Raw genomic sequence first — 24,401 nt, 5'->3', positions numbered from 1 at the left:
AAGGGAGGCCTCAGGCCCATCCTCGACCTGCGAGAGCTCAACAAGTACCTGGTGAAGTTGAAGTTCCGCATGGTTTCCTTGGGGACCATTATCCCATCCCTGGATCCGGGAGACTGGTACGCCGCCCTCGACATGCAGGACGCGTATTTCCACATTGCTATCTGGCCACCCCACAGACGTTTCCTTCGCTTCGTTGTGGGGTCTCTGCATTACCAATTTGCAGTCCTCCCATTTGGCTTGTCCACGGCCCCAAGAGTGTTTACGAAATGCATGGCAGTTGTTGTGGCGCAGCTTCGGCGCAGTCGTATCCACGTGTTCCCGTATCTGGACGATTGGTTGATTCGGGGCACGTCGGAACAACAAGTCTGCAGCCATGTCCGTGTGATCACCGACATGTTCGCCACTCTGGGCCTCTTGGTGAACACAGACAAGTCCACCCTGGCCCCCACACAAAGGGTGGAATTCATCGGGGCCGTCCTGGACGCCACTGTGGGCAGGGCCTTGCTGCCATTGCAGCGGTTCCAGGCCTTGTCGGCAATCGTGCAACGACTACAGACAGCCCCCCTGACGTCAGTGAGGACGTGTCTAACCCTGTTAGGCCACATGGCGGCCTGTACTTTCGTGACCAATTACGCTCGGCTCCGCATGAGGCCACTCCAGTTGTGGCTCATCAGTCATTACAGGCCGACAAGACAGCCACTAGATATGTTAATCACGATCCCCCAGAGGGTCTTAGATTCTCTCAGCTGGTGGCTGGACCAGTCAGTGTTGTGTGCGGGTCTCCCCTTCCACCCATCTCAGCCCTCGGTGTCCCTAACAACAGATGCCTCAGATCTCGGCTGGGGGGCCCACGCAGGGACCCTGAGGACGCAGGGCCTGTGGTCCCAGGAGGAGGTGGGGCTGCACATCAACATGCGGGAGTTGAGAGCGGTCCGTCTTGCTTGTCAAACGTTCTGTCATCAGCTCCAGGGTCGTTGTGTCGCGGTGTTCACCGACAACACGACGACCATGTATTATATCAACAAGCAGGGCGGGACCAGATCCTCCTCCCTGTGCCACGAGGCGATACGACTCTGGGACTTTTGTGTAGCCCACTCCATTCACCTCATGGCTTCCTTCCTCCCCGGAGTACGGAACACGCTGGCGGATCGATTGAGCAGATCCTTCCTGTCACACGAGTGGTCCCTTCGCCCGGACGTCGCCCTCTCCATCTTCCGGAGGTGGGGTTATCCCCGGGTGGACCTCTTCGCGGCCAAGGGGAACAGGAAGTGCCAAGCGTTCTGCTCCTTTCAGGGCAGGGAACCCGGGTCGATAGCGGATGCCTTCCTCATCCAGTGGTCGACCCACCTGTACTATGCATTTCCCCCATTCCCGTTGGTCCACAGGGTCCTTCTGAAGGTGCGCAGGGACAGGGCTCACGTGATCATGGTAGCCCCGGCGTGGCCCAGACAGCACTGGTACCCCATGCTGCTGGACCTGACCATAGCCGACCCAGTTCCCCTGCCCCTTCATCCGGACCTGATTACCCAGGAGCACGGGACCCTCTGTCACCCGGACCTGCAGTCGCTGCACCTAGCGGCGTGGCTCCTGCATGGCTGACTGGCTCTGAGCTGCGCTGTTCCACGCCGGTGAGGGAAGTGCTCTTGGGCAGCAGGAAGCCGTCCACAAGAGCGACATATTTGGCCAAATGGAAGCGATTCTCCTATTGGTGCGTGGAGAGAAATCTCCGCCCTATGGAAGTTTCAGTAGCCAACATCTTAGACTACATTTGGTCCCTCAAAGGGCAAGGTCTGGCCATATCGTCGTTACGAGTCCACCTAGCGGCTATCTCCACCTTTCACCCGGGTGCGGATGGTCACTCTGTTTTTTCCCACCCGACGGTGTCTAGATTCCTTAAGGGGCTGGAACGTTTATACCCTAACGTCCGTCCCCCTGCTCCAACCTGGGATCTTAACCTGGTGTTGTCCCGACTCATGGGGCCCCCCTTTGAGCCGTTAGCTACTTGCTCCCTGCTTTACCTCTCTTGGAAGACGGCCTTTCTAGTAGCTATCACCTCAGCTAGACGGGTGTCGGAACTCCGGGCTCTTGTGGTAGACCCCCCATACACGGTCTTCCACAAGGACAAGGTGCAGCTGAGACCACACCCTGCTTTTCTCCCCAAGGTGGTCTCAGCTTTCCACGTCAACCAAGAGATATTTCTCCCGGTTTTTTTCCCGAAACCTCACTCCTCAGGCAGGGAGCAGCAGCTCCACTCGCTTGATGTCCGTAGGGCTCTCGCGTTTTACGTGGAGAGGACCAAGCCCTTCCGCAAATCCCCCCAGCTTTTCGTGGCAGTAGCGGACCGCATGAAGGGGCTTCCCATTTCTTCGCAGAGGTTATCCTCGTGGGTAACGTCCTGTATCAGGACCTGCTATGACTTGGCCCACGTCCCTACGGGCCGTGTGACTGCGCATTCTACCAGGGCGCAGGCGTCGTCGCTGGCTTTCCTCGCCCGTGTGCCCATCCAGGAGATCTGTCGGGCAGCGACCTGGTCATCGGTCCACACCTTTGCTTCCCACTACGCCCTGGTCCAGCAGTCTAGAGAGGATGCGGCCTTCGGATCTGCTGTGCTCCATGCCGCGACTTCTCACTCCGACCCCACCGCCTAGGTATGGCTTGGGATTCACCTAACTGGAATGGATGTGAGCAATCACTCGAAGAAGAAAAGACGGTTACTCACCTTTGTAACTGTTGTTCTTCGAGATGTGTTGCTCACATCCATTCCACACCCGCCCTCCTTCCCCACTGTCGGAGTCGCCGGCAAGAAGGAACTGAGGAGCGGGTGGGCCGGCAGGGATATATATTGGGCGCCATGGCGGCGCCACTCCAGGGGGCGACCTGCCGGCCCACTGGAGTTGCTAGGGTAAAAAGTTTCCGACGAACGTGCACGCGCGGCGCGCACACCTAACTGGAATGGATGTGAGCAACACATCTCGAAGAACAACAGTTACAAAGGTGAGTAACCGTCTTTTCTTGGGACATAGTAGATATTTATAAAAAAGCATTGTTACAAAACAATTTTGTGATCACTTATAGGGAATATTTCTCTTTTCTGAGTAATATGTAACAAACCACCAAGAAAAAGCACCATATATTTACTCCAAGAGTAAAGTACCTTAACATATCTTAGAGCAAGATTATGTTCATCCCCTAAATAGATGAGCAAATACAGAAGGGAAGAGTGCAGAGATCTACATAGGTAGTGTTGGTCTGGAGGCAGTCCAGGGGAAGTCAGAGCAAGTTATGGATGCTCAACACATCTGAAGATCAGGTCCCAAGTCACTGGTATCTTTAATTTCTAGACCAAAGTTCTCTCTTATGATGAAACTGAGAATTTTAACAAGATGCACCTTTTGCCACACCATCCACCCTGGTGTGCCTCCACCATTTGTCCTTATTCCTAGAATTAGGGCTTGACTGGCTGGTACGGCAGTTCACATTAGAGGACTGTGATCTTTCTCTCTTGTTTTTTAACTTCTTATTAAGGCAAAGTTATAATAAAACATACTACATTACTTATTCAGGATCAGGTTAACATTCAAAGAACCTGCCTAAAGATTCTGGCTTGCTGCCTGGGGAGCCCTCCTCCACTGAGTATGGTAAAAAAGGTTACCAAATGTCTAAATACCTATTCTCTGACACTTTTGTTATGTATGTATTTGGTGTGAAAGCTTTTCCATTATAAAGACAGTCCATATTTGACTATATCACAATTTCCTAAGAGGAGTAACAGATGGGTGTGATTTCTAAAGTGCACTGACATGCTGCACACTAACAGGCCTGTGTAGACCCTGCTGGCATGCACTAGAAGTTCCCTAGTGCATGTTAACATAAGTGCTTCAAAAATCACACCCCACTAATGCGCATTGCCACAAACCCTTATACTTTTCTTTGTTTAGCGCCCCCATATTGTCAAAATTCAGTTAACATGCTGATTGAGATCCTTCCTCAGTTCCAGCAAACTATTTCAAATATTCCAATATAGATATTTCCGATACATCAATGTTTTGAGGGACCTTTTTTGTGTGGGACTTAATTGGCATATATGCGTCAAGGAAATAAAGACTGCACTAAACTCCTAATAAGTGTCAACAGGTACTTTGTGGTCCAAATAATGATAATAATACTTTGGGTCTGATATGCACCTGTAGATATGATGGTTCTTCTTTGAGTGCTCGCACATGTCCATTCCAATATAGGTATTTGTGTATCCCGAGCACAGTTACCAGCAATTTTTCCCTTAGCGGTATCCATTGGGTCAACTCTAGTACCCTCTGGCATTGTGCAATCATAGCGCTGATATAAGGCCCTGCCAGTCCTCCCCTCCTTCAGTTCCTTCTTACCGCTCATGATGGTTGCTGGAACCTCTCATTGCTTAGGCAATCTCATCTTAGTGTTTTTCCCCTCAAATTTTAGTGTAAATAGTTTAGTAGTTTGTTTAAATAGTTTTAGATCAGAGGTCCCCAAATTGTGGGCCATGGCCCCCCAGGGGGGCACAAGGGAACATTCATGGGGGCACAGTGGGGCCTGGATGGCAGAAAGGGAGTGCCATCCAGCCCCGCTCTGATCCCAGCTCTGCTCTGGGCCCCTGGCTCACAGCCTTGACCAGCACTATTCCTACTACTTCCTAATCCCAAAAGCCAAGAGTGGGATCTCAGACCCATTTTAGACCTGCTCAGTCTCAATCACTATCTCAAGAACCTGAAGTTCCGCATGGTCCCCTTGGCTTCCATCATTCCCTCACTGGATCCTGGGGATTGGTATGTCACCTTCGATCTAACGGATGCCAGAGTTTGTGTCAGATGAGAACTTAGGCACTGCAGACACCCCACCAAAACGGAGGATTCTCCTCTCCCCACCCCACATTAACCTTAAACTGGCTTCCTTTTCTACTACCCAGAGGATAGGGCCACCACCACAAGGACCTTTTTTTTGCCCTGGATTTGCAGTTCTGTTTTTCAGCCTCAAATTTTAATAAGCTGGAGACTGTCCCCTCAGGCTTCTTTCACCTTCCATTCTGTCTGCTCAATCCTTTCTTTCACTTAGATGTTCAATTGAGGAACTTTCCTTTGTGGGCCAGTGCCCCATTTTGACTTTCCAGTCAGTTGAGGGTTCCAGAGTTGCAGAAAATGGCTTATAGAAGAACTAGAAACTCAGCCTCAGTGTCCTATTCTGAAGAGGACCTGCACTCTTTCACTGGCTTCCCCGTCATGGAAAAGCTGCAGAAAAATAAAAAAGAAAAGCAAACATTTTACAGGAAGCAGACACACTCCTATTAGCAACCCCTATTCTCTGTTAACCTCAAATCCAAGCTCTGTATGCAGAGATAAAGCCACTGGTGTGAGCATAAAAAAAGAAAAGGAGCCCTCCTTCCACCCCTTACTGTTTCCTTTCGCTGCTTTTGAGATCACTGAGAGCATTCAAACTGGATTCCTTCCCTCTCTATAAGAGAGGGGGCTCCTGGGAGATGGGTCTCTCAGAGAGACCCTTTCTTTTGGAATATTCTTCCTCCCTTTCTGCCATCCCAGTCCATAGTAGCTTGAATCTGTTGAATTCCAGGCACACTTCAAAGCCCATCTCTGTTTGGTGGAGGGCTGAGCAGCTGAACATCTGGTGGGAATGTGTGTGTGGAGGTAAAAGTTTAATGTAAAAACCTGCTAATGCTAAAGAACAAGCAGGTGTTTACTAGTTAAATAGCTAAATGGTAACTACTTGAAAGTTTTAATTTGTCCCCATGTCTAATAAAAATAAAGGCCACTGTGCCTCAATCTTTGAACTATCCCCTTCCAAAATGTAGTTCAGTCTCTTGTCCATTCAGTCCTCAGCCTCGCTGCCAAAATTGCCAAATACAGCCATGTGGATTCATGGCCACTAGAAACTGGACTGAAACCATCAGTTCATTTCATGCATGTTAAACAGCCATCAAATATTAATTTTTGGCTATGACTGACCTGGACAAGATTTGAAGCAGTGATCATTTCTGTATCCCACACTGGGCACTAGCAAATAGAAGCCAAATGCCAAAGAGATCTGTTTAATACACCTACATTTCAGTATGGAATATTTGCTCTTGTCAGCTAACAGAAGTAAAAAAGGGTTTTCCTAACTGTAGCTCAAAAGGAAGAATCCATGGGCAGACTCTGGGGAAACTAAAATAAAGTGGGGGCAGGAGAAAAGAATAAATAGTCTTATTTGGCATACAACCTTTTGGTGCAGATGAAACGGTCAGTTTCCTGGGTTCTTCATGAGTCTTGCTCAGATCTTGATTTGGGAATCTCCTGGTTTCGTTACATCATTTTGATTAGAAAGAGAGGGAGAAATAAAATCCCCTGATATAATTAAGCAGTCAGTTTTCCCAGGATCTTTAGGACCACACCATTTCTTCTGAATACCCCTAAGATATTTCCTCTCTTTATATACCTACCTTGATAGGACCAGATGGAAATCATCTTTGCAACTGGCACACTGTAAGCTTGGTTCCTTTTGAAGGATATTAATGCTGTTCCTGCTTTACTTAGTGTAGGATATATGTAACATTACAAAGCCATTACCCTTTCCCCAAAGATTCCAAATTGAAGTGTTATTTTAAACAGCTGTTACTTAAATATTAACTTTGTCTACTCTGTAACATGTTGAGAGAATCCCCATGGTCTCAGAGATTGTAGTGTATGGAATTGTGGGCTTGAATATGTGTAGAGTAATATTTGAACACTGATCTTTTTATCAACTTTAACAAAATTCAGCATAATCTGAGGAGGAATTAGTAAGAATTATTCTGTAGCTTTAGTAAAAATGTTCAATTATTTTAATTTTGGCATTTAATGCTTACTACATTTAATTTTGTTATTTTATGTTGTCAAGTTGTACTCCTCCTATACAGTTAAAATTTATCCTGTGGATTTTACCCTATACAAACTTAGCTTTGGGAATCTTATTCCATCCTCCTCCACCGCCCCATAGTTTGTACCTTGTTCAAAAACATTATCTCATGCAAATTCTCGTTTAGAATCTTGTCTAAAATCTGTTGAGAAGTAATGATTGAGAGTTGGACTATATCTTAAGAGAAGTTTCTTAAAAGTAAGCATTAAAGGTGACTATTAGTCTTTTTCTTAGTGATAATTTTACATAATTAGCAAAATAAAATCTATCGTAATCTGTAACTTGTTAGTGACTTGATAACATTTTGTTTTATGTATGACAGGAATCAAGCAAAAAGCAAACAGAGGCAGCAACAGGTACTATAACTTTCAGAGTCCAGAACACAAAAATCTGATTTACACTATTGAAAGCCAGCACAAAATAAAGGAAAGTAAAATGCCAAAATTAAATACTAACCCTGATTGGAAAATACCATTACCAAGGACATAGGAATTAAAACAGAAGCCCCATAGCATAGGTTCTGAAAGTTACAGAAAAAATATTTTCAACATTGTAATAACTTAATGTGTCAGGCCTTACCATCAATTGGTGGAAATTGCCATAAATTCACTGAGGATCTGGCCCCTTATCTTTTTGATGCTGACTGTCTTTATACATCAATATTATTAGTTCCCTTAAAAACTGTGATAGCAATAAGAATATTAATTAGCTTCAAAATAATAGAAAAGAGGCAGCCAAAGAAAACTATATTTTATTGAAAAAGTGCATACTAAACTAAAGAGATGAGGACAAATTTACTTTCTTCATTAACCAACATAACCTTCATGTTGACTATATGTTTTACAAACAGGTCAGCATATCTGTAAGTATCAGTTTGGTTATAAATCATGGCTTTGAATCTCTTCACATCAATTTTTCAATGTAATGCTACTTCTTCAATGGAATTACTGTGGATTTTGTGAACTTATAATCAGGCCCTTTAGTTTTACCAAATATGTAATGCAATTTGATGATGCCTATTGCTCTGCAGCATTAACAACCTAACCATCTGCTTACTGTATGGACCAGCTTAAGAGACGGTGTACTATAATTGATTATTTAAGCACACACAGTGATAAGCCAATGTGCAATAAGTAAGTGCGGTGGTCCTCCATGTAGAAGCAGTTTACTCTCCAATTTCCTGATGGAGCCACTGTCTCAATTTCCCTCCTGGGTCTGGGATAAGCATACACAAACTAGAGTTTGAAATACAGTCTGCTTTCCTGGGTCTGGTATATTAACATACAAAATACATCTCAACATTTGAACACTACTGCTTGCAAGCAGGAAGAAAAGAGAATGAATCAGTTAGGAACCCCTACCAACAACTAACTTTTGCATCGAATTTGCCTACTATATTAAAAATAATTCAGTTTTATTCTGTTTGCAACAAAATTAATGACAACAGTACTTTATGTCAGTACAACTACTATCTCAATTCGATCTATTTATTTTAGCAAGTGGTTGCTTTTATGAAATCCTGAAATAGAGCAGGGAGGGATGAAAATCTTACTCAGCCACTGTTAGAAAAAAAATAAAATGTGACTTCCGAACTCATTAAATTGACAGTAAAGTTTTACACTAAACTATAAAATGGAAGGAAGTATTTTTCTTTCGTGCAGTTTTGAAGATTAAAATATATAGGATTTGACAAATCTATAGATTAAAACTTTTGTTCAGAGCCCTCTCAATATGTTTTTTGGATTATTCTTGTATTCTTTGACATCCCATCAAACAGATCCAATCACAGTGTTTTAGTTTGAGGGATCCTGTTGCAGCAGCGCCATCTTGCCAAGAACCAGTCTCTCTCCTGGTGAATCAGCTTTGTCAGTCAAGCAAGTGCTGATACTAGCAACCTCTGTCCTTCTTCCCCCATCTAACAGGAATGAGATGGCTAGATTCTCTCCAGATTTTCTGATGAAATAGGGTTTTCCCTGAGAAGGAAGTTATGTGCATGTGCGTGCACACAACTGGAAATCTCCAGACAATTTTGTTTTGGAGACTGAAACAGTATTCTCTGCTTTGGACCTCTCCAAAGAGGACATTAGGGAGTTAAAAGTTTCCAGAAGAGGCCTTTTCAAATTCAGGTAGAGCCAAAGACCTGCTTCCCTATTTTTGAGGACATTCTGGAAATCAAGAAGAATCCTGTGATAAACCCCTCTTTCCTAAAGACAATGCAGAACCATAGGCTATCCAAATTGTGTTCTGACTCATGTTTCTTGTTCTGTGGTCTCCCTCCCCTCTTGCATAAAAGCAAAATGATATCCTAGTTAAGAAATCCATGTTACCAGTGACTGGGGCCAAAGCCAGCTGAGAAGGTGCCTAGAAGGTAGGATCAGCTGGAGCTAGAGCCTAACTAGGGCTATAAGTGTTGGAGCCTTCTTGGGGCAGGTAGGCCTGGTGCAGAACCTTTTTCTTTCTTTTGTTCCTTAACCAGTTTGGAGCCCCCTTTTTTTTTTTTTTTTTTTTTTTTTTTTCAGGCCCTGCACAACAGTCTATGGAGAGGAGACTGTGAGAAAGGCCTATCTCCAGGGCATGGTAGGAAGCAACCCAAAGACCCTCAGCAGGGGGTTTGAACAAATAGACCCTATCTGCTTCATAGTGGGTTGCTAAGCAGAAACTCAGAGTAAAGGGTGGGTGAGGGTTCCCTTACCAGCCTATGTCAGGTAGAGTTGTGAAGACCCTGGAGCAAAGGGCTGGCAGGCCCAAAAGCCTGAAGTTGGGCTGAACTTCTGGCATGATGCTGCCAGACCAGTGCTGTGTTGGACTCATGTTTCCCCAGAAGGGGCAGGACTAAAAGTGACCTGGCCAGAACGCTGAGTTGCAAGAAGAAACAGACCATTATAGGGCAGGAATGACTGTCAGCAGGGGGCTCTAGTGGAAGAGAGCCTGCTAGGCCATGGCAAGCCACCAAGGGATGCACTGGCCCTTGAGCCACATGCTTAAAATAATATTCAAGGTCTCAGGATTTTAGAGGAATCTGCCTTCTTCCTTATGCTATGGCACGTATATGAAAGATGGTACTCCTTTCAGGTAGAGAAAAGGATAGCATTGTGACAGGTTCAGTCACAAAACCCCCCTTGGGACTGATGTGCTGAGGCTGCCTCTGAGCCCGTTTTCCCTCCCAGCCTGGGACTTCAGAACCCTGTCTTGTTGAGCCAGACACACTAGCCTTCTGCAAACACAGACCCAGGTCTGTGGTCATGTCCCCCAAAGCTGCAGGCTTTAACTGAAAACCACTTAGCAGGTATTCCTGTCTCCAGCACCCAGATACCCAGTTCCCAATGGGTTCAAAACCCCAAATAAGTTTGTTTTACTCTTTATAAAGCTTATACAGGGTAAACTCATAAATTGTCTGCCCTCTATTACACTGATAGAGAGATATGTACAGCTGTTTGCTCCCCCAGGTATTAGTCACCAACTCTGAGTTCAGTAATAAGCAAAAATGATTTTATCAAATATAAAAAGTAAGATTTAAGTGGATCCAAGTAATAACAGACAGAACAAAGTAAGTTACCAAGCAAAATGAAACAACACACACAAATCTAAGCCTAATACATTAAGAAACTGCATACTGGTAAACTTCCTTTAGAAATGTTCCGATAAACTTCTTTCACAGACTGGACTCCTTCTTAGTCTGGGTCCAGCAATCACTCACACCCCGAAAGTTACTGTCCTTTGTTCCAGTTTCTTTCAGGCATCTTGTGGGGGTGAAGAGGCCATCTCTTAAGCCAGCTGAAGACAAACTGGAGAGGCATCCAGGGCCTTTTATATTTTTCTCTCGTGGGCAGAACCCTCTTTGTTCTTCTGTGCAAAGTCACAGCAACAAGATGGAGTCTGTAGCCACCTGGGCAAGTCACATGTCTATGAATGATTCAGCTTTTTGCAGTCCAACGCCATTGTTTACATATTAGTTTGAATGTTCCTGGGAAATCTCGATGTGGATTGGTGTCTCCCAAAGTCCATTGTCAGTAAGTGTTTCTTGATTGGGCACTTACTGAGAATAGTCCTTTCTCAAGAAGCCTACCAAATGCTTCACTGAGGCTACTAAGAATCAAACAAATTGATATACAAGTACCTAGCTAATATTCATAACTTCAGATACAAAAATGATACACATAGACAGCATAATCATAACCAGCAAACTTCAACCTTTCCATAGACACCAACTTGACCTCCTCTGTGCAAGACCTGGTGCAACTATAGGACCCTGGTTGCAACAATGATCTATATGGCCACAGTTCATGTCAAAACGTGACAAGCACTGCCTATGAATTTTTCTAAGCTATGGACTTATGTGCAGAACCAATAAAACACTGGTAGGTTGAGATTTCGTTATAAAAATGCACAAAGTACATTTTTAAAACTTTGACAAGCCACAGACCACTAAAAGGCATATCTGCAACTATCTCCTAAACAATTTTCAATTTTTTAAGAAGTGCTACAGTGTAAATGTGTGGACTCAGCCCTGCAGCGCCTCCTGCTGGTGACCAGGGAATTAGCTCAAACTCCAGCCTGGAGCGCCCTCTGCAGGCCAGTTATCCACCTATCCGCTGCTGGCCCCTGTGTCCCTCCCTGGACCCCGGTGCCACTTTAACTGGGTCTCCTCCCTCCCAGGGGAACCCTCACCCCACTATCCCCTCTTTGCCTCAGTCGTGGCTGCTGCCAGTCTCTGTTTAGCCCCCATGCCCTGAGGCAGACTGCAGTGTATCAGCCGATCATCACAGGCAACAAGGGGTTTGGGCTGGCTGCCTTTACCCACCCTCTGGCTGCCCCTCTGCAAGCCCAGTACCTAGGAGGCCTAGAACCAGCTCTGCAGCCTGGGGAATTGCTGGCCTAGGGCTTCCCAGCTCCTAAGGCCTTCCCCCAGCCCTGCCTTCCTCTAGGTCCCCCCCAGGTGAGTCCCCAAGCAACCAGGCCTGTCTCCCTCCCCAGTCAGAAAGAGAATGCCTGCCCTTGGCTTCCCTGGCCTTCTTATTAGGCCCTGTGGCTCAGTTTGGGGCATGGCCCCAGCTGCAGCCACTTCCCCAATCAGCCCAGCCTAAAGGCTGCTTTCTCCAGTCCCAGCCCCTTCCCAGGGCTGTTTTTAACCCCTTCAGGGCAGGAGCAGAGGTCCACCCTGCTACACACCTCCCCCCTCAAAACCCTCACCCCTGGGGATAGGGGGGCTTCTTCCCCTGGACCAACTCCCCATGTGCCTCCACTGCCACTCGCTTCTTTTCTGACTCTTCTCGTCGCTTCCGCAAGCGGACCTCCTCATCGATGACAGCCGCATACTCCCTAGCGAGATCCACCGCACTTGCTTCAGACTCATGGAGGGCCCACTCTGCTTCCTCTAGCCGTGCCCATAGATTTGAGTCCCCCAGGCCCTCTTCCCTCAGGGTCATGGTCTGGGTCCCCTTGGTGGTCTGTCCCACAGCCACCTGGGTCCATTTTGTTTCTTGGATATGTCCGCTCTGGGCCCCCATCGCTTGCTGGGCCCACCCTGTCTGGGTCTCTCTCCCCCTGACAGGTGGGGCGATAGTCTGGGTCCCAGCCTCCTGCAGGGCCCCCTCATTGGCAACAAATCCTGGGCTGATCTGGGTTCCTGCCTCCTGCAGGGATCTCCCATCCCAGTTGCCACCTCCAGCAGTTTTAGCCCTTCTGGCCTCACAGGCACCTCCTCTGGCCTCTCCTCAGTTCCTCTGAGGGGGCAGTGCCTCCTAATATGCCCAGGTACCTGGCAGACCCAGCAGACATCATGCCTCCATGCTGCGCCAGGCCTCGGCATCTTTCCTTCGTCAGGCCAACCTTCCCTGGGTTGCCCTGGGTCTTGTTCCTTGGGGCCAGGCAGTCCCACCAAAGATGGCCCCACCTTCCACAGGCCCAACACGCCCACTGCTACCAGGATTCCCTTACTCAGTGCACCGGCCAAGGGACTGGGTGCTGTCCCCATCTGGGGTGAGGTACCCTGCCCCCAGCCCCATAGGGACAGTCCTGTTTTATGTGCCTGCTCCTGGCACAAACATAACAAGTCCTTAGTTCTGCTTCAGGCCTCCTGGCCCTAGGGCTGGGCTCCTCCCTTGGCCCTCGGCGGTTCCTCCTGAACACATGCCACAGGAGCTTCCACAGGGCCCGCTGTTCCTCCACCAGCTGGGCCATCTGTCCCTGGAGGGCCCATTGCACCTCCCGCAGTCCCAGTGGGTCCTCAGTCCCCTTCCGCTGGGGTGCTGACTCCAAACGCCACCCATGGACTATACCTGGAGTCTCAGCAAACAAAACCCCGGTGTAACAGGGATCCATCACCCCTTGCCTCAGTTTCTGCACCTTCTCAATATTCAGGCCTTAGTCCTGCTGTCCTCTCCTTGCCCCTTGTATCAGGGGTGGACCGCATGTGCCTGTATTCTCCACCACATGGGCAGCCTCACCCCTGCGGCACTTCCTGCTGGTGACTTCAGGGAATTAGCTCAAACTCCAGCCCAGAGCACCCTCTGCAGGCCAGTGATCCACCTGTCTGCTGCTGGGCCCTGTGTCCCTCCTTGGACCCCAGTGCCGCTTTAACTGGGTCTCCCCCTCCCAGGGGAACCCTCACCCCACTATCTCCTTTTTGCCTCAGTCATGGCTACTGCCAGTCTCCATTTAGCCCCCATGCCCTGGGGCGGACTGTAATGTATCAGCCAATCATCACAGGCAACAAGGGGTTTGGGCTGGCTGCCTTTACCCACCCTCCAGCTGCCCCTCTGCAAGCCCAGTACCTAGGAGGGCTAGAACCAGTTCAGCAGCCTGGGGAGTTGCTGGCCTAGGGCTTCCCAGCTCCTAAGGCCTTTCCCCAGCCCTGCCTTCCTCTAGGTCCCCCCAGGTGAGTTCCCAAGCAACCAGGCCTGTCCCCCTCCCCAATCAGAGAGAGACTGCCTGCCCTTGGCTTCCCTGGCTGCCTTATTAGGCCCTGTGGCTCAGTTTGGGGCATGGCCCCAGCTGCAGCCACTTCCCCAATCAGCCCAGCCTAAAGGCTGCTTTCTCCAGTCCCAGCCCCTTCCCAGGGCTGTTTTTAACCCCTTCAGGGCAGGAGCAGAGTCCACCCTGCTACATAGGTCACAAAAATGTTTTTATTGAGGAAGTTATATTCTCTCTCTTAATTCCTCAAAATGGCTGAACTTTTTGCTCAAACATTAAAAAAAATCTATTCTGGACAGCAAACAAATCTGCTTAATGTCAATCCAAAAAGTAAAGAATTTAAAGAATTAGAGAATTGTAAGTTACCCTTTAGAATGGAGGCATTTGTGCAAACTTGTCTCTGGGCATAGCTACACTTTCTGCCCATATAATACTATAGGAGTAATAAATGATCCATTGGCCATTTCATAGTCACTAGATTCTTCCAAGCAAGCACTGTCCAGTAATATCACCTTGATGCTTAAAACTGGTTTTATGTTCTGTATATATTTCCCTGTTCTTTTTATCTATAAAGGTATTCTTTCTAGTAACTAGTACTTCAACTCACCAAGTATTGGAGTGGCCTGTCCTTTCTTATTACTTCATCTATGTAATCACACACTAAGAAAAAGAAGTGTTTCTAAGACTGTTCCTAGTTTTTCCAAACTAATTTTCCACAGATACCATGCTCTTCCTTCTGCCTGAACAGTTTCCTCCAAGGAAAAGGAATCCTGGTTGCTGAATGGTGCTCATGGCCCTTAATACTATATACACCACCCAGGAATTTGTCAAACAAATCCTAATTTGTACTATCTAAAAGTCACAGGAAGGGACAAAAAAACCCATACCGCTGAGATTCAAGGCTGAGTAGTAGCAGTCTCCCAGGCAAGAGAAAACCAAGCTCTAAAAATCTACAGGTGGCTGCATGGCAGTCCACATCTTCATCAGTCACTATCGAGTTGATGTTCGTGATTCTTCAAACAAAGCATTCAGACAGAGTTCTGAAATGCCATAGGAGACAATACCCTTGTTTCTTGTCCTATATTCCACTGCCTGCATAGCCCATTATTTCATATTGGGAAATGCATCTGAAGAAAGGGAATGGTGATTCCTACCTGTTAATTGCATTTTTGTGAAGGATTCCACTATATTTTGTTGCAGTGGTTTTAAAATGTTTCCTCAGTTTTATAGTTAATTTTTCCAGTCCTTGAAATATTAATTGTGCTAAGGCAGTCATTGACTGGTTGTCCACAAGATGGGGCTTCTGCAACAGGGATCTTAATATCCAAATTATAACATTCTGATTAAAAAGCTATCTGATGATGTCACAGTTCACAGGCACAATCTGTTAGTCCATATTTCTGAAGCCCATCACAGAAATATAACATCAGGAACCAAAATTCTTGTTTCCCATGTAAGAACAGTGTTCTTTTATTGCAGTAGTCTTTCCCATAAAATAATAAATGAGTTTACTTTTCCCTTCACACATGTGGCACTGGTGTATACTTTATTATTTTGAAAGACATTCAGTTATCAAGGTGATAGGGTGAGTCTAAGAACCTAGATCGATCAGTATGTATTGTGGTTCAAATGCTGTGTAAAATCACCTTTGACTTCAAGTGATTGTCCATATACACATGCCACTAATTGTCCACGTACACCCATGCACTGGAGTTTGAAGTCTTTTGGCCAGCGGTGTCCATATGGTACATATGCACCCAAAGAGTCTTTGTGCTCTGTGTTGTGGGCATAAAAGGGCAGATCATGCCATCTGCCACTCAGTCCCTCTTACCACCTCCTGTCTTCATTACAGAGAGGCTCGGTGTCTGTATTTTCAAGCAAGCTGATTTCCAACCTGTATTTTGTACATGGTTAGTGATTTAATCTAGTTAGCATAGTTTTCTAGTTGCCTATTGTGCTATTAGTTTCTTCAATTACCAGAACTAAAAATTCTCTAGAACTGGCTTGGCTTCTACCAAGTATTCCAGGTTCATGTACTACCCCTGGTGGGGAGGCAGCTATGCCTGCCAATGATGGCCATTTGAAAGTCCTTTACTAACAGGACTTCCAAGGATGGGGAAGCCTGATGGGCAAATCCATGAATCTTACTTTGGACACAGGTGTGCAGAACCCCACTGCATATGACCTTTCAGAGCAGAACAGTTCCAGTGGTAGGTCATTTGCTCATGAGCTGGATCACTGGTCTCCAACTTAAGTGCAGGCTCTAAAGTTGACCAAATCTGACAAGACTTTGTCAGAGAAGGTACAGGGATAAAGAAGGTATTAGGGGTAGATCTCGAACAGAGACCACAAAAAGAAGAACTTCACCTCCACACTACTTTTCCTCCAAGATTTCACAGCCCTGTGCATTTTCTTTTGAAACTTAACTTCACTGTAGTGCTGAGGATTCAGCACTGAGACAACTCTCAGATGAGCTGTTGAGATTGGTGCTGTTGAAAGCTCTCTCATGTAAGAGCTCAGCTCAATCAATGTCCGATTCTTCAACATCAGCACTGAAAAATGTTATTTTGACCCAGTAGACCACAGTGACACAGTCTATGGCACTAGTGGCTAGACTGGCACTCAGTGAGCTCATGGCACTGTCTTTGCTGGTGACCCCTTGGGATCAAATGGCATTGACATTGTTAACAGTGCCAATGGACCTCATATTGCTTTAAGAGCTGGTATTCCCCTGATGTCCATTTCTATTGCAATAGTGGCACCTGGGATTTCCTTTACTACGGCACCAAGCACCTCTAGGGCATTACCAACATGAATCATGTCTCTCTCTGGGTCCAGGTGATTGGGATAAATTCACATCTCTTGAACTTTAAGATGAGTACTTCTATATATCAAGAATACCACCACACAGGAAGTACCTAAAATGTATGGTAGGTCATGACCATTATCAGTACTAAGTCCTGCCCTTTGGACTGTTGATTGCATCGAGGGTGTTCACAAAGGTAATAGCAGTTGTTGTACTCTTGGATGACTGGCTGGTATGAGGAAGATTTCCTCATTAGGTGTCAGAAACCATTTGTTATATCTTTGATTTGTTCCAGAGCCTGGGCCTGAAAGTCAATATGAAAAGTCCAACTTGATTCCTGTTTAAAGACTCTATAGAAGCAAACCTGATCTCTACCAAATCCATGGCTCATTACTTCAGGACAGATTTGAGACTCTAATTGTCTTAATAACATAGCTGGAGTCAAATCTAAACACCACAGTAGGCGCTTGCCTCACTCTACTAGGGCACATGGCATCATGCACCTTTACGACACTGCATGCCAGACTACACATTTACTGCATGCAGGGCTGGTTAAAGTTGGTGCGTATTCCCATTAAGCATAATCTAGGCATGCCCCTTTCTTTGCCTCCACTAGTACTATCATCCCTGAAATGGAAGAGGAATTCTGTGAACACCTGTGGAGGGGTTTCTTTTTTCACCACCCCCAAGACTATAGTGATGGATGTGTCTGTCTTGGGTAGCAAGGTCCAATATATAGTCTTTGGGTCTATAGCCTTTGGATCACATGAGAAATGTGAATGCATGTCAGCCTCCTAGAATTCAGAGCAGTGCATAGAGCTTGCGAGTCCTTTTTCCATCACATCAAGGGTCAGTCCAAAGAATGCATCCACCATGTTCTATATCAACAAGCAGGGTGAGACAAGATCTTCCCTGCTATATCAAGAAGCAAGCAGGCTATGGAACTGGTGTCTCAGATACCAAATCTCCCTCTTGGTGGTACACTTACCTGATCTGTAAAAGCATATTGCAGACAATTTGATTGGGCACTTCTCTAATCACAAATGGGAAATCACAGAGTCTATTCTCTGGGGCATATTTTCATTCTGGAGTTATCCTTGAATGGACTTGTTTGCAACACAAAAGAGCAAATGCCAGGTGTTCTGTTTGAGAGGGGAGCACAAGCCCAAGATCCCTGCCTGACGCTTTCTTAATCCCATGGCCTGGAATTCTAACATATGCCCACCTTGTGGTCCCATTGATTCCCAAACTGGTATGTAAGGTCAGACAGGACTCAGCCAAGCTGATACGGATAGCAGAGGCAATTTTGGTTTCCAGACATCCTGAACCTGACAGTCAGCCAGCTGAGACCCTTTCCTCTGCTTCCAGAACTATTGTCACAGAACAAAGGGAAGATCCTACGCCCAGATCTGAAGTCCCTTAATTTCACAGCTGGATTGATAGATGGATGTAAAGTATAGAGCAATTATGCGATTCACCTGTGTGGAATATCTTAGTGAACAGCAGCAGGGGCTCTGCTAGGCACACGTAACTTGCAAGATGGACAAGGTTTCCTTGTTGCTTGAGTCAGAAACTCCTTACTCCTCAAGAAGCATCCATTATCACAGATCTTGGATTACCTGCTCGGTTTGAAACAGGGTATCTGATTGATTAGTTCAGTCAAAGTCCACCTGGCAGCTGTTTTGGACCGCCACCCACCAAACTGAGGGTCACCGTTTTTTCTCATCCATCTGCAGTTAGATTTCTCTAAGGTCTAGTTAAGGTTTACCCAGCTATTAAAGAACTGATCCCACTGTGGGACCTGAATTTAGTGCTCTCGACTTTCATGGGTCCATCATTTGAACCAATGGCAATGTGCTCTCTGCTACACTTATCAGTTAAAACATCCTTTCTTGTTGCTCTTATTTAGCGAGATGAGTATGAGAGATCCAAGTACTAATGACTGACTCTCCTTATACAATGTTTTACCCTGACCCTAAAGAACTGAGTCTAAGTTTTGCCAAAGGTAGTTACGGAGTTTCATCTGAACCAGAAAATTCACCTACCTATATTTTTTCCTAAGCCTCACACTTGCAAGGTGGAGGCTGTGGTTTGCATCTTAGCTGTCAGACATGCCTTGGCATTTTACCTGCAAAGAACGAGAACATTCAGATCTTCACCTAGATTATTCATCAGAGATGATGAAAGACAAGACCATCTAATCTCAGAGACTATGAAAATATCTATCAGACTGTGTCAAACTTGTTATGAGGTGGTGGCCAGGGTGGATCCCCTGGCCATCCTGAGAGCTCTTCCAGAGTTCAGGCAGCCTTAACAGCATCATTGAAGAATGTCTGTGATGAGCTGGGTTCACAGGTGGTGTTTCCTAGTGGTTAGAGCTGTGGTCTCCAAACTGTGAGGTGGACCCCTCTAGTGGTTCATGGAAGAACGTTCAAGGGGTGCGATGGGGCCTGGATCAGCCCCCACCAGGGGTGGGGAGGGAGCGCTGCGCACCCCTCTCTGCCCCCAGCTGTGTTCCACCCTTCATAACCCTAGCGTTGGCCACCGGCTCTTGGCTCCACTCCTGGCTGCAGCCCCAGCTGCAGCTCTGACCACAGCCCCACTCCTGGCCATTTCTCCAGCCCTGGCCCCAACTGCAGCTCTGCTCCCAGCTACGGTCCCACTCCCAGCCCCAGCCAAGGCCCCACTCCCGCTCCCAGCACTGCTCACGGCCACACAGCTCACATCCAGCTCACGGCCACACAGGGACGCCGGAACAGGGGGCGGCCAAGGGGCCATGGCCCTCCCACTTTTTCCCATGGGCCTGGCCCCCTACCCTCTTCTTTTCCCTGAGGCCCCACCCCCCAAGCCAGGCCAGAAGCTGGAGCTCAGCATAGATAAGAGCAGCCTGGAAAGCCCAGGTAGCTATGGGGAACTGCCGACCCTCCTCTTGCCTGGGTTGGGGGGGGCCAGAGAGCAGCATTCAGCCTGTGTCCCTGCCCCCTGGACTCCCCACCCAGGGCAGATGAGGATCTGCAGCTCCCCACAGCTGCCCATGCAGCTCTTACCATGGCTCGCATGTGGCTCTTTGGTCCTCGAGGTCCCACCCCCAGGCCAGGCCAGAAGCTGGAACTAGGTTGGAGTAAGAGCCGTGTGGGCATCTATGGGGAGCTGCAGACCCTCCACTGGCCCTGGGTGCGGTGGGGGGTGGGAACATGGGCCTGGAGCTGTTCTTGGGGCCCCCTGCTCCCTGGTCCAGCTCTAGCTTCTGGCTTACCCAGGAGGCGGGCCTTGGGAAGGGGCAGAGTAGGGACAGAGCCATGGAGGGGGTGGGGCCTCGTTCCTCCCACTTTTGGGAAGAATCTGTCACATCTGCAGCCACAGCCCCGCTTCTCCCAGCTCCTAATCATGGCTCTGGCCCCAGCTCCCGGGGTGGTGCGAATCAGGTAAGCGGGGTGCAACTGAAAACATTTGGGAACGATTGGGTTAGAGGGTGAGGCCCCTGATCATCACATCTCTACTCTTCCCTCAGACCACCTTCACACTTCATGTTAGTCTGGTTTGACTCAACAGTCTGGTCAGGTTACCACTTAGTCCTATCTCCCCCTAAGTATGACAGGGTTTCTAGGAAGATACGGGGTTTGGCTATTGACCCCCTATGAGTGATCCCAACCAGGGGTTGCAAAAGGTATTAATCCTCCAGGGAGAGGTCTAGAAGGTAAGGGTTTTCATGCCCTTCTTGATGAGATGGGGAATTGGTACCCTCCCTCTCCATCAGGCTCTGGCCCATGGCCCTGTAAGGGTTACCAAATGTCCAGCACCAGGGTTGCCTGAAGGCTGCTTCTCTGGGCCAGTTCCTAACACCCATTCTCTTGTTGGAGTCTTGCAGTCTGTCACAAAGTTATAAGAGAAAAGACACCAATTGGACCTTCAGCCCCTCTGGGCTTAGCAGGCAGGCCTCTTTCTCTACCAGAGGAGGTTTCTGCAGCATCCTTCTTCCTGCCCTGTCAGGCTCCTTCAGACCTGTCTGGCTCCTTTTTAAGCTCCATCCCCTGCTGGAGCATGCTCTGCAGGTGCAGCTCTAATGGGGGATTTATACACCCCGTCACAGTGTCTATTTTAGATATATGGAGAGTAGCCGGGGATTTTGTTCACATGTTTAAGAGACATGATTACTGAGTTCTCTAGGTCAGATGCTGCATTTGGCAAGGCTGCTCTGCAATCTTTATTCTGTTAAGGCTGAGCTCCCATCTACTTGCAGCTGGTCTATTGCTTGGGAGTCACCAGTCATGGAATATGCATACAGGAACTCCTCACTTAACGTTGCAGTTATGTGCCTGAAAAATGCAACTTCAAGCAAAATGATGTTAAGCAAATCTAATTTCCCCGTAAGAAGTAATGTAAATGAGGGGGTTAGATTCCAGGGAAATTGTTTTACACACACACACACGCACACACACACACACACGATTGTGAAGTAACTCTGATAAATAACCACTGTCTAAATCCATTGATTTTGTGGTTTTATTCCTTTGTATCATTTCAAGGCAGAATTTTTGCCTTTAACATTTTATTTTGGTAGAGGTGTTTTACAGTACAGTAGTAATTTTCACTAAATTTTCAACAGTAATTCAACATGTAATAGTTTGTGTAGGACACTTCAACAACACAATACCTCAAGTGTGCTAGAGAAAATAAGACTGCTTTCACTCTTTGCAGCCTTGGGATAGTGAGAAGTAGTCAACAACCCCAGAATAAGTGTGAGATAGTATGCACCATCAAAAAAATTACATGCCACTCTAAGAAGATTATGTAAAGCCATCTACAATACCAAAGGGATTACTTGGGAAAGTTCACAGTGTTGCGGATGTGTCTTCTAAGGCAATCCATAGCTTTCTGTATGACTCTTTGAAAAAGTCAATAGCCCAATTGACTCTGTTGAGAAAGGAACATCCCCAAGGAGGACTGCATGAAGTCATCAGTTGCTGAAGAGGGACTAAATAAGAAAGCTTTCAGTCTTAGAGAGACTATATGGTGTAAATTTATCTATATATATAAGACTTCCTGAAGCAGTGCCAGCCTGGGTATAGTTTATCATGCAGTCATAATCTATGAAGTCTTATAAAGAACTCAGACTACAAGGGTTTCAGGCATTTGTTTTCAATGGGACTTTGTGCAATATTTCTTCATTTTGCCCTCAGTGTCTCAGTACTACTTTGAGCCTCTCAACTCCTCCATGCCTCTCTAAGCTTCTTTCACCTTCTTGGCCTCTTTTTCTTTCAGTACCCCAAATTGTGTTCTTAATGACATTTTTGAATCACATTCTGTAAAATTTTGATAAAAACTCATAAAAAGAAGTTATTGCACATGGTAGGCATATATATATTTTAATCCATGAAAACCATTTTTCCCAATTTTAGCTAAAATATATAAACTAATTTTGGATTAAAAAACCTGATATATGCCATATTTCCATAAGTTAATTGTACAGAAAAGATACTAGACGTCATTCCTAACCCACCTGCCAGTGTAAGGTGTTAGTTAAAATACAGATATTCTGTCATCTCATGAATTATCGGGGGGGGGAGGGAGTTTTCAAAAGTAAGGGATTCAGAAGCTCAGATCCCATTGAAAGTCAATGGAAGTCATGCTTTTAGATCTCTTGGTGCTTTTGAAAATCTCCCACTTAATTCCTTAATGAATTCTACCAGAACACAGTAAGAATAACATGCATATAGTTATACATTTAACTTTACTACTACACTTTAAACTATTGCACTGAAAATAGTCTCAGTAAATATTATAATTTAATCTGTTGTCATGGTCATATTTTAATTCATGACATCTAATGGACAGTACCAAAATGTTGTCATTGCAGCTGCTGAAAGTAATACTACAGATGACTTTTGTTCTGGTACAAAAACAGTCGTGTGTAACAGCTCAGATTCAGAGGTCAGCTTGAATACGCCAAGCAGGAGTTTGACTGTAAATTCCAGGACTTCCTCATTTACATCTTCATCCAGCAAGAGTATAGGAACATTCTGTGACTGTTTATCAGATGATTCCACTTCTCACCTTTCCCTCTCAAATGAAATTTTTACAGGAAACCTGAACTCATACTTGTCAAGTATTAACACAAAGAAAAGAGTTATAATTCCTGTTGTATTTCAGTTAAACAACTCATCCTGTGATGATCAAGAAAATGAAAATTCTACTAAAACATTCCCACAGCTTGGAAAAGCAAGGATTCCAAAGTCAAGACTTGAAGACAATGCTGTCATATCTTCTCCCTTTAATGAAACACTGACAGTAGTGAAATCAAGTGAAGACATAACCCATCTACCCATTTCTGAGTCAGCACGAAAATCCATGGGGAATATTTGCAAATACCATTCATTAGATTCCAGTTGTCTCACTGGTGGTGATTGCTCTCGTTTCCCAGAACCAGACAATGACTTGAATAAATAAGCCTATTTGAAATATAAAGAATGACAGACTTGCTTTTATAATAGTAAAATTCATAGTAAGAATGTATCAATAGTAATTTAAAAAAATTAATTTACTCAAACTAATACAAATTCTGAATTATTTTTCAAGAAAATAAACTTGACTAACAATGCCTTTTGCTGACATGTTTTAATTTTCAGGGAGGGTATTTATTTCATCAATTCATGACTGGGTGTGCTAAACCAGAGGCCTCAGAATCTTCCCTATTCCTTTGTCAAACAGGCAAGACTGATGAATGATCAACTTGTAAAAATTTTACACCCTCTAAGCATCTCCTCTGAGTTCCCAGTAGTACTTCTGCTTTCGGGCAATGCAATCCCAAGTTTGTGTCACTTTTTTTTTTCAGCACTTACTTGTACAAATATCTACCTCCAAGCCTAAAAAGTAGACCAAGTATTTCAAACTAGTCATATGAATTACCAATACATATTAGTGTGTTTTATGGATAATACAGAGTATTATTATTTTACAGATAATACAGACATAATACACTAATCTTTAGTGCCAGCTAAACTCTTCAGAAAATCCACCCCTCTGGATTGATGCTTGGTGGTCAGTCTCCCCTATACAGGGCAGTTCAACCATGCACACCTAATGACAGACTGTTCACAAAGGAAATTAGGCAACTAGAAAATCACTGGGTTACACAAAGCCTGAATTAGGTGCTTAGGTTCCCTGTTCAGCGAATTGGGATAGGTGCCTCAGAATGGGATTCACAAAAGCCAGCGTACGAGGCAGCTCCCAGCCTAATCTAGCCAATGGGAGATGCCAAGACAGGGCTTGTTTCCTAAGCCCTACCCCTCTCAGAGTACAGCACCTAAACCCAGGCTGGAGAGAGCCACCTCCCTCTGTTTGGGATTCTTAGCTGCAAACCCTCTTGTGGGGTTAGATACGTATGCCATTTTTGTAAGAAGCTTGGGAGAGTGGGAAGGACTACTTCCCAGTGGTTAGCATCCTGGAAATCCCACTTCCCATGTGAGAGCTTTAACCACCAAGCTAAAGAGTCATTCTCATGCTCTCTCTGGCCCAAAGACTACTAATTTATTCAATTTATTTATTTATCTAGTTATTTATCCCTAATGTAGTCTGAGAACGCCACCTGAAATGGTCGATGAACCTACCCTTAGTCTTCCCAAAACTGCACTCAGTGCAAGGGGAAAAGAAATTACACACTCGACATCTCCAGAGTCTTAGTCTATTACGCTGACAGGACCATGCTTTTTAGGTTCTCTCCTTGACTCTTTATAAGCATCTGGCCCTTCCAAGTACCAGGCTGTCT

General features: G+C 45.9%; 1 protein-coding gene across 1 annotated transcript in view; it reads left to right on the top strand.

Annotated features, from left to right (window-relative positions):
* Window positions 1–23,148, top strand: part of C7H1orf185 (chromosome 7 C1orf185 homolog) — a 47,007-nt gene extending 23,859 nt beyond the window's left edge. The window contains exons 5-6 of the mRNA XM_050963668.1: window positions 7,241–7,274; window positions 22,787–23,148. Coding sequence (XP_050819625.1) covers window positions 7,241–7,274; window positions 22,787–22,806 — 54 coding nt within the window. The 3' untranslated portion in view covers window positions 22,807–23,148. The remainder of the gene's footprint in view (window positions 1–7,240; window positions 7,275–22,786) is intronic.
* The last annotated feature ends 1,253 nt before the right edge of the window (window positions 23,149–24,401 follow it).

This window comes from Gopherus flavomarginatus, chromosome 7 (assembly GCF_025201925.1).
Source record: "Gopherus flavomarginatus isolate rGopFla2 chromosome 7, rGopFla2.mat.asm, whole genome shotgun sequence".
NCBI lineage: Eukaryota > Metazoa > Chordata > Testudines > Testudinidae > Gopherus > Gopherus flavomarginatus.
This window is presented reverse-complemented; position numbering and strand designations above follow the sequence as displayed.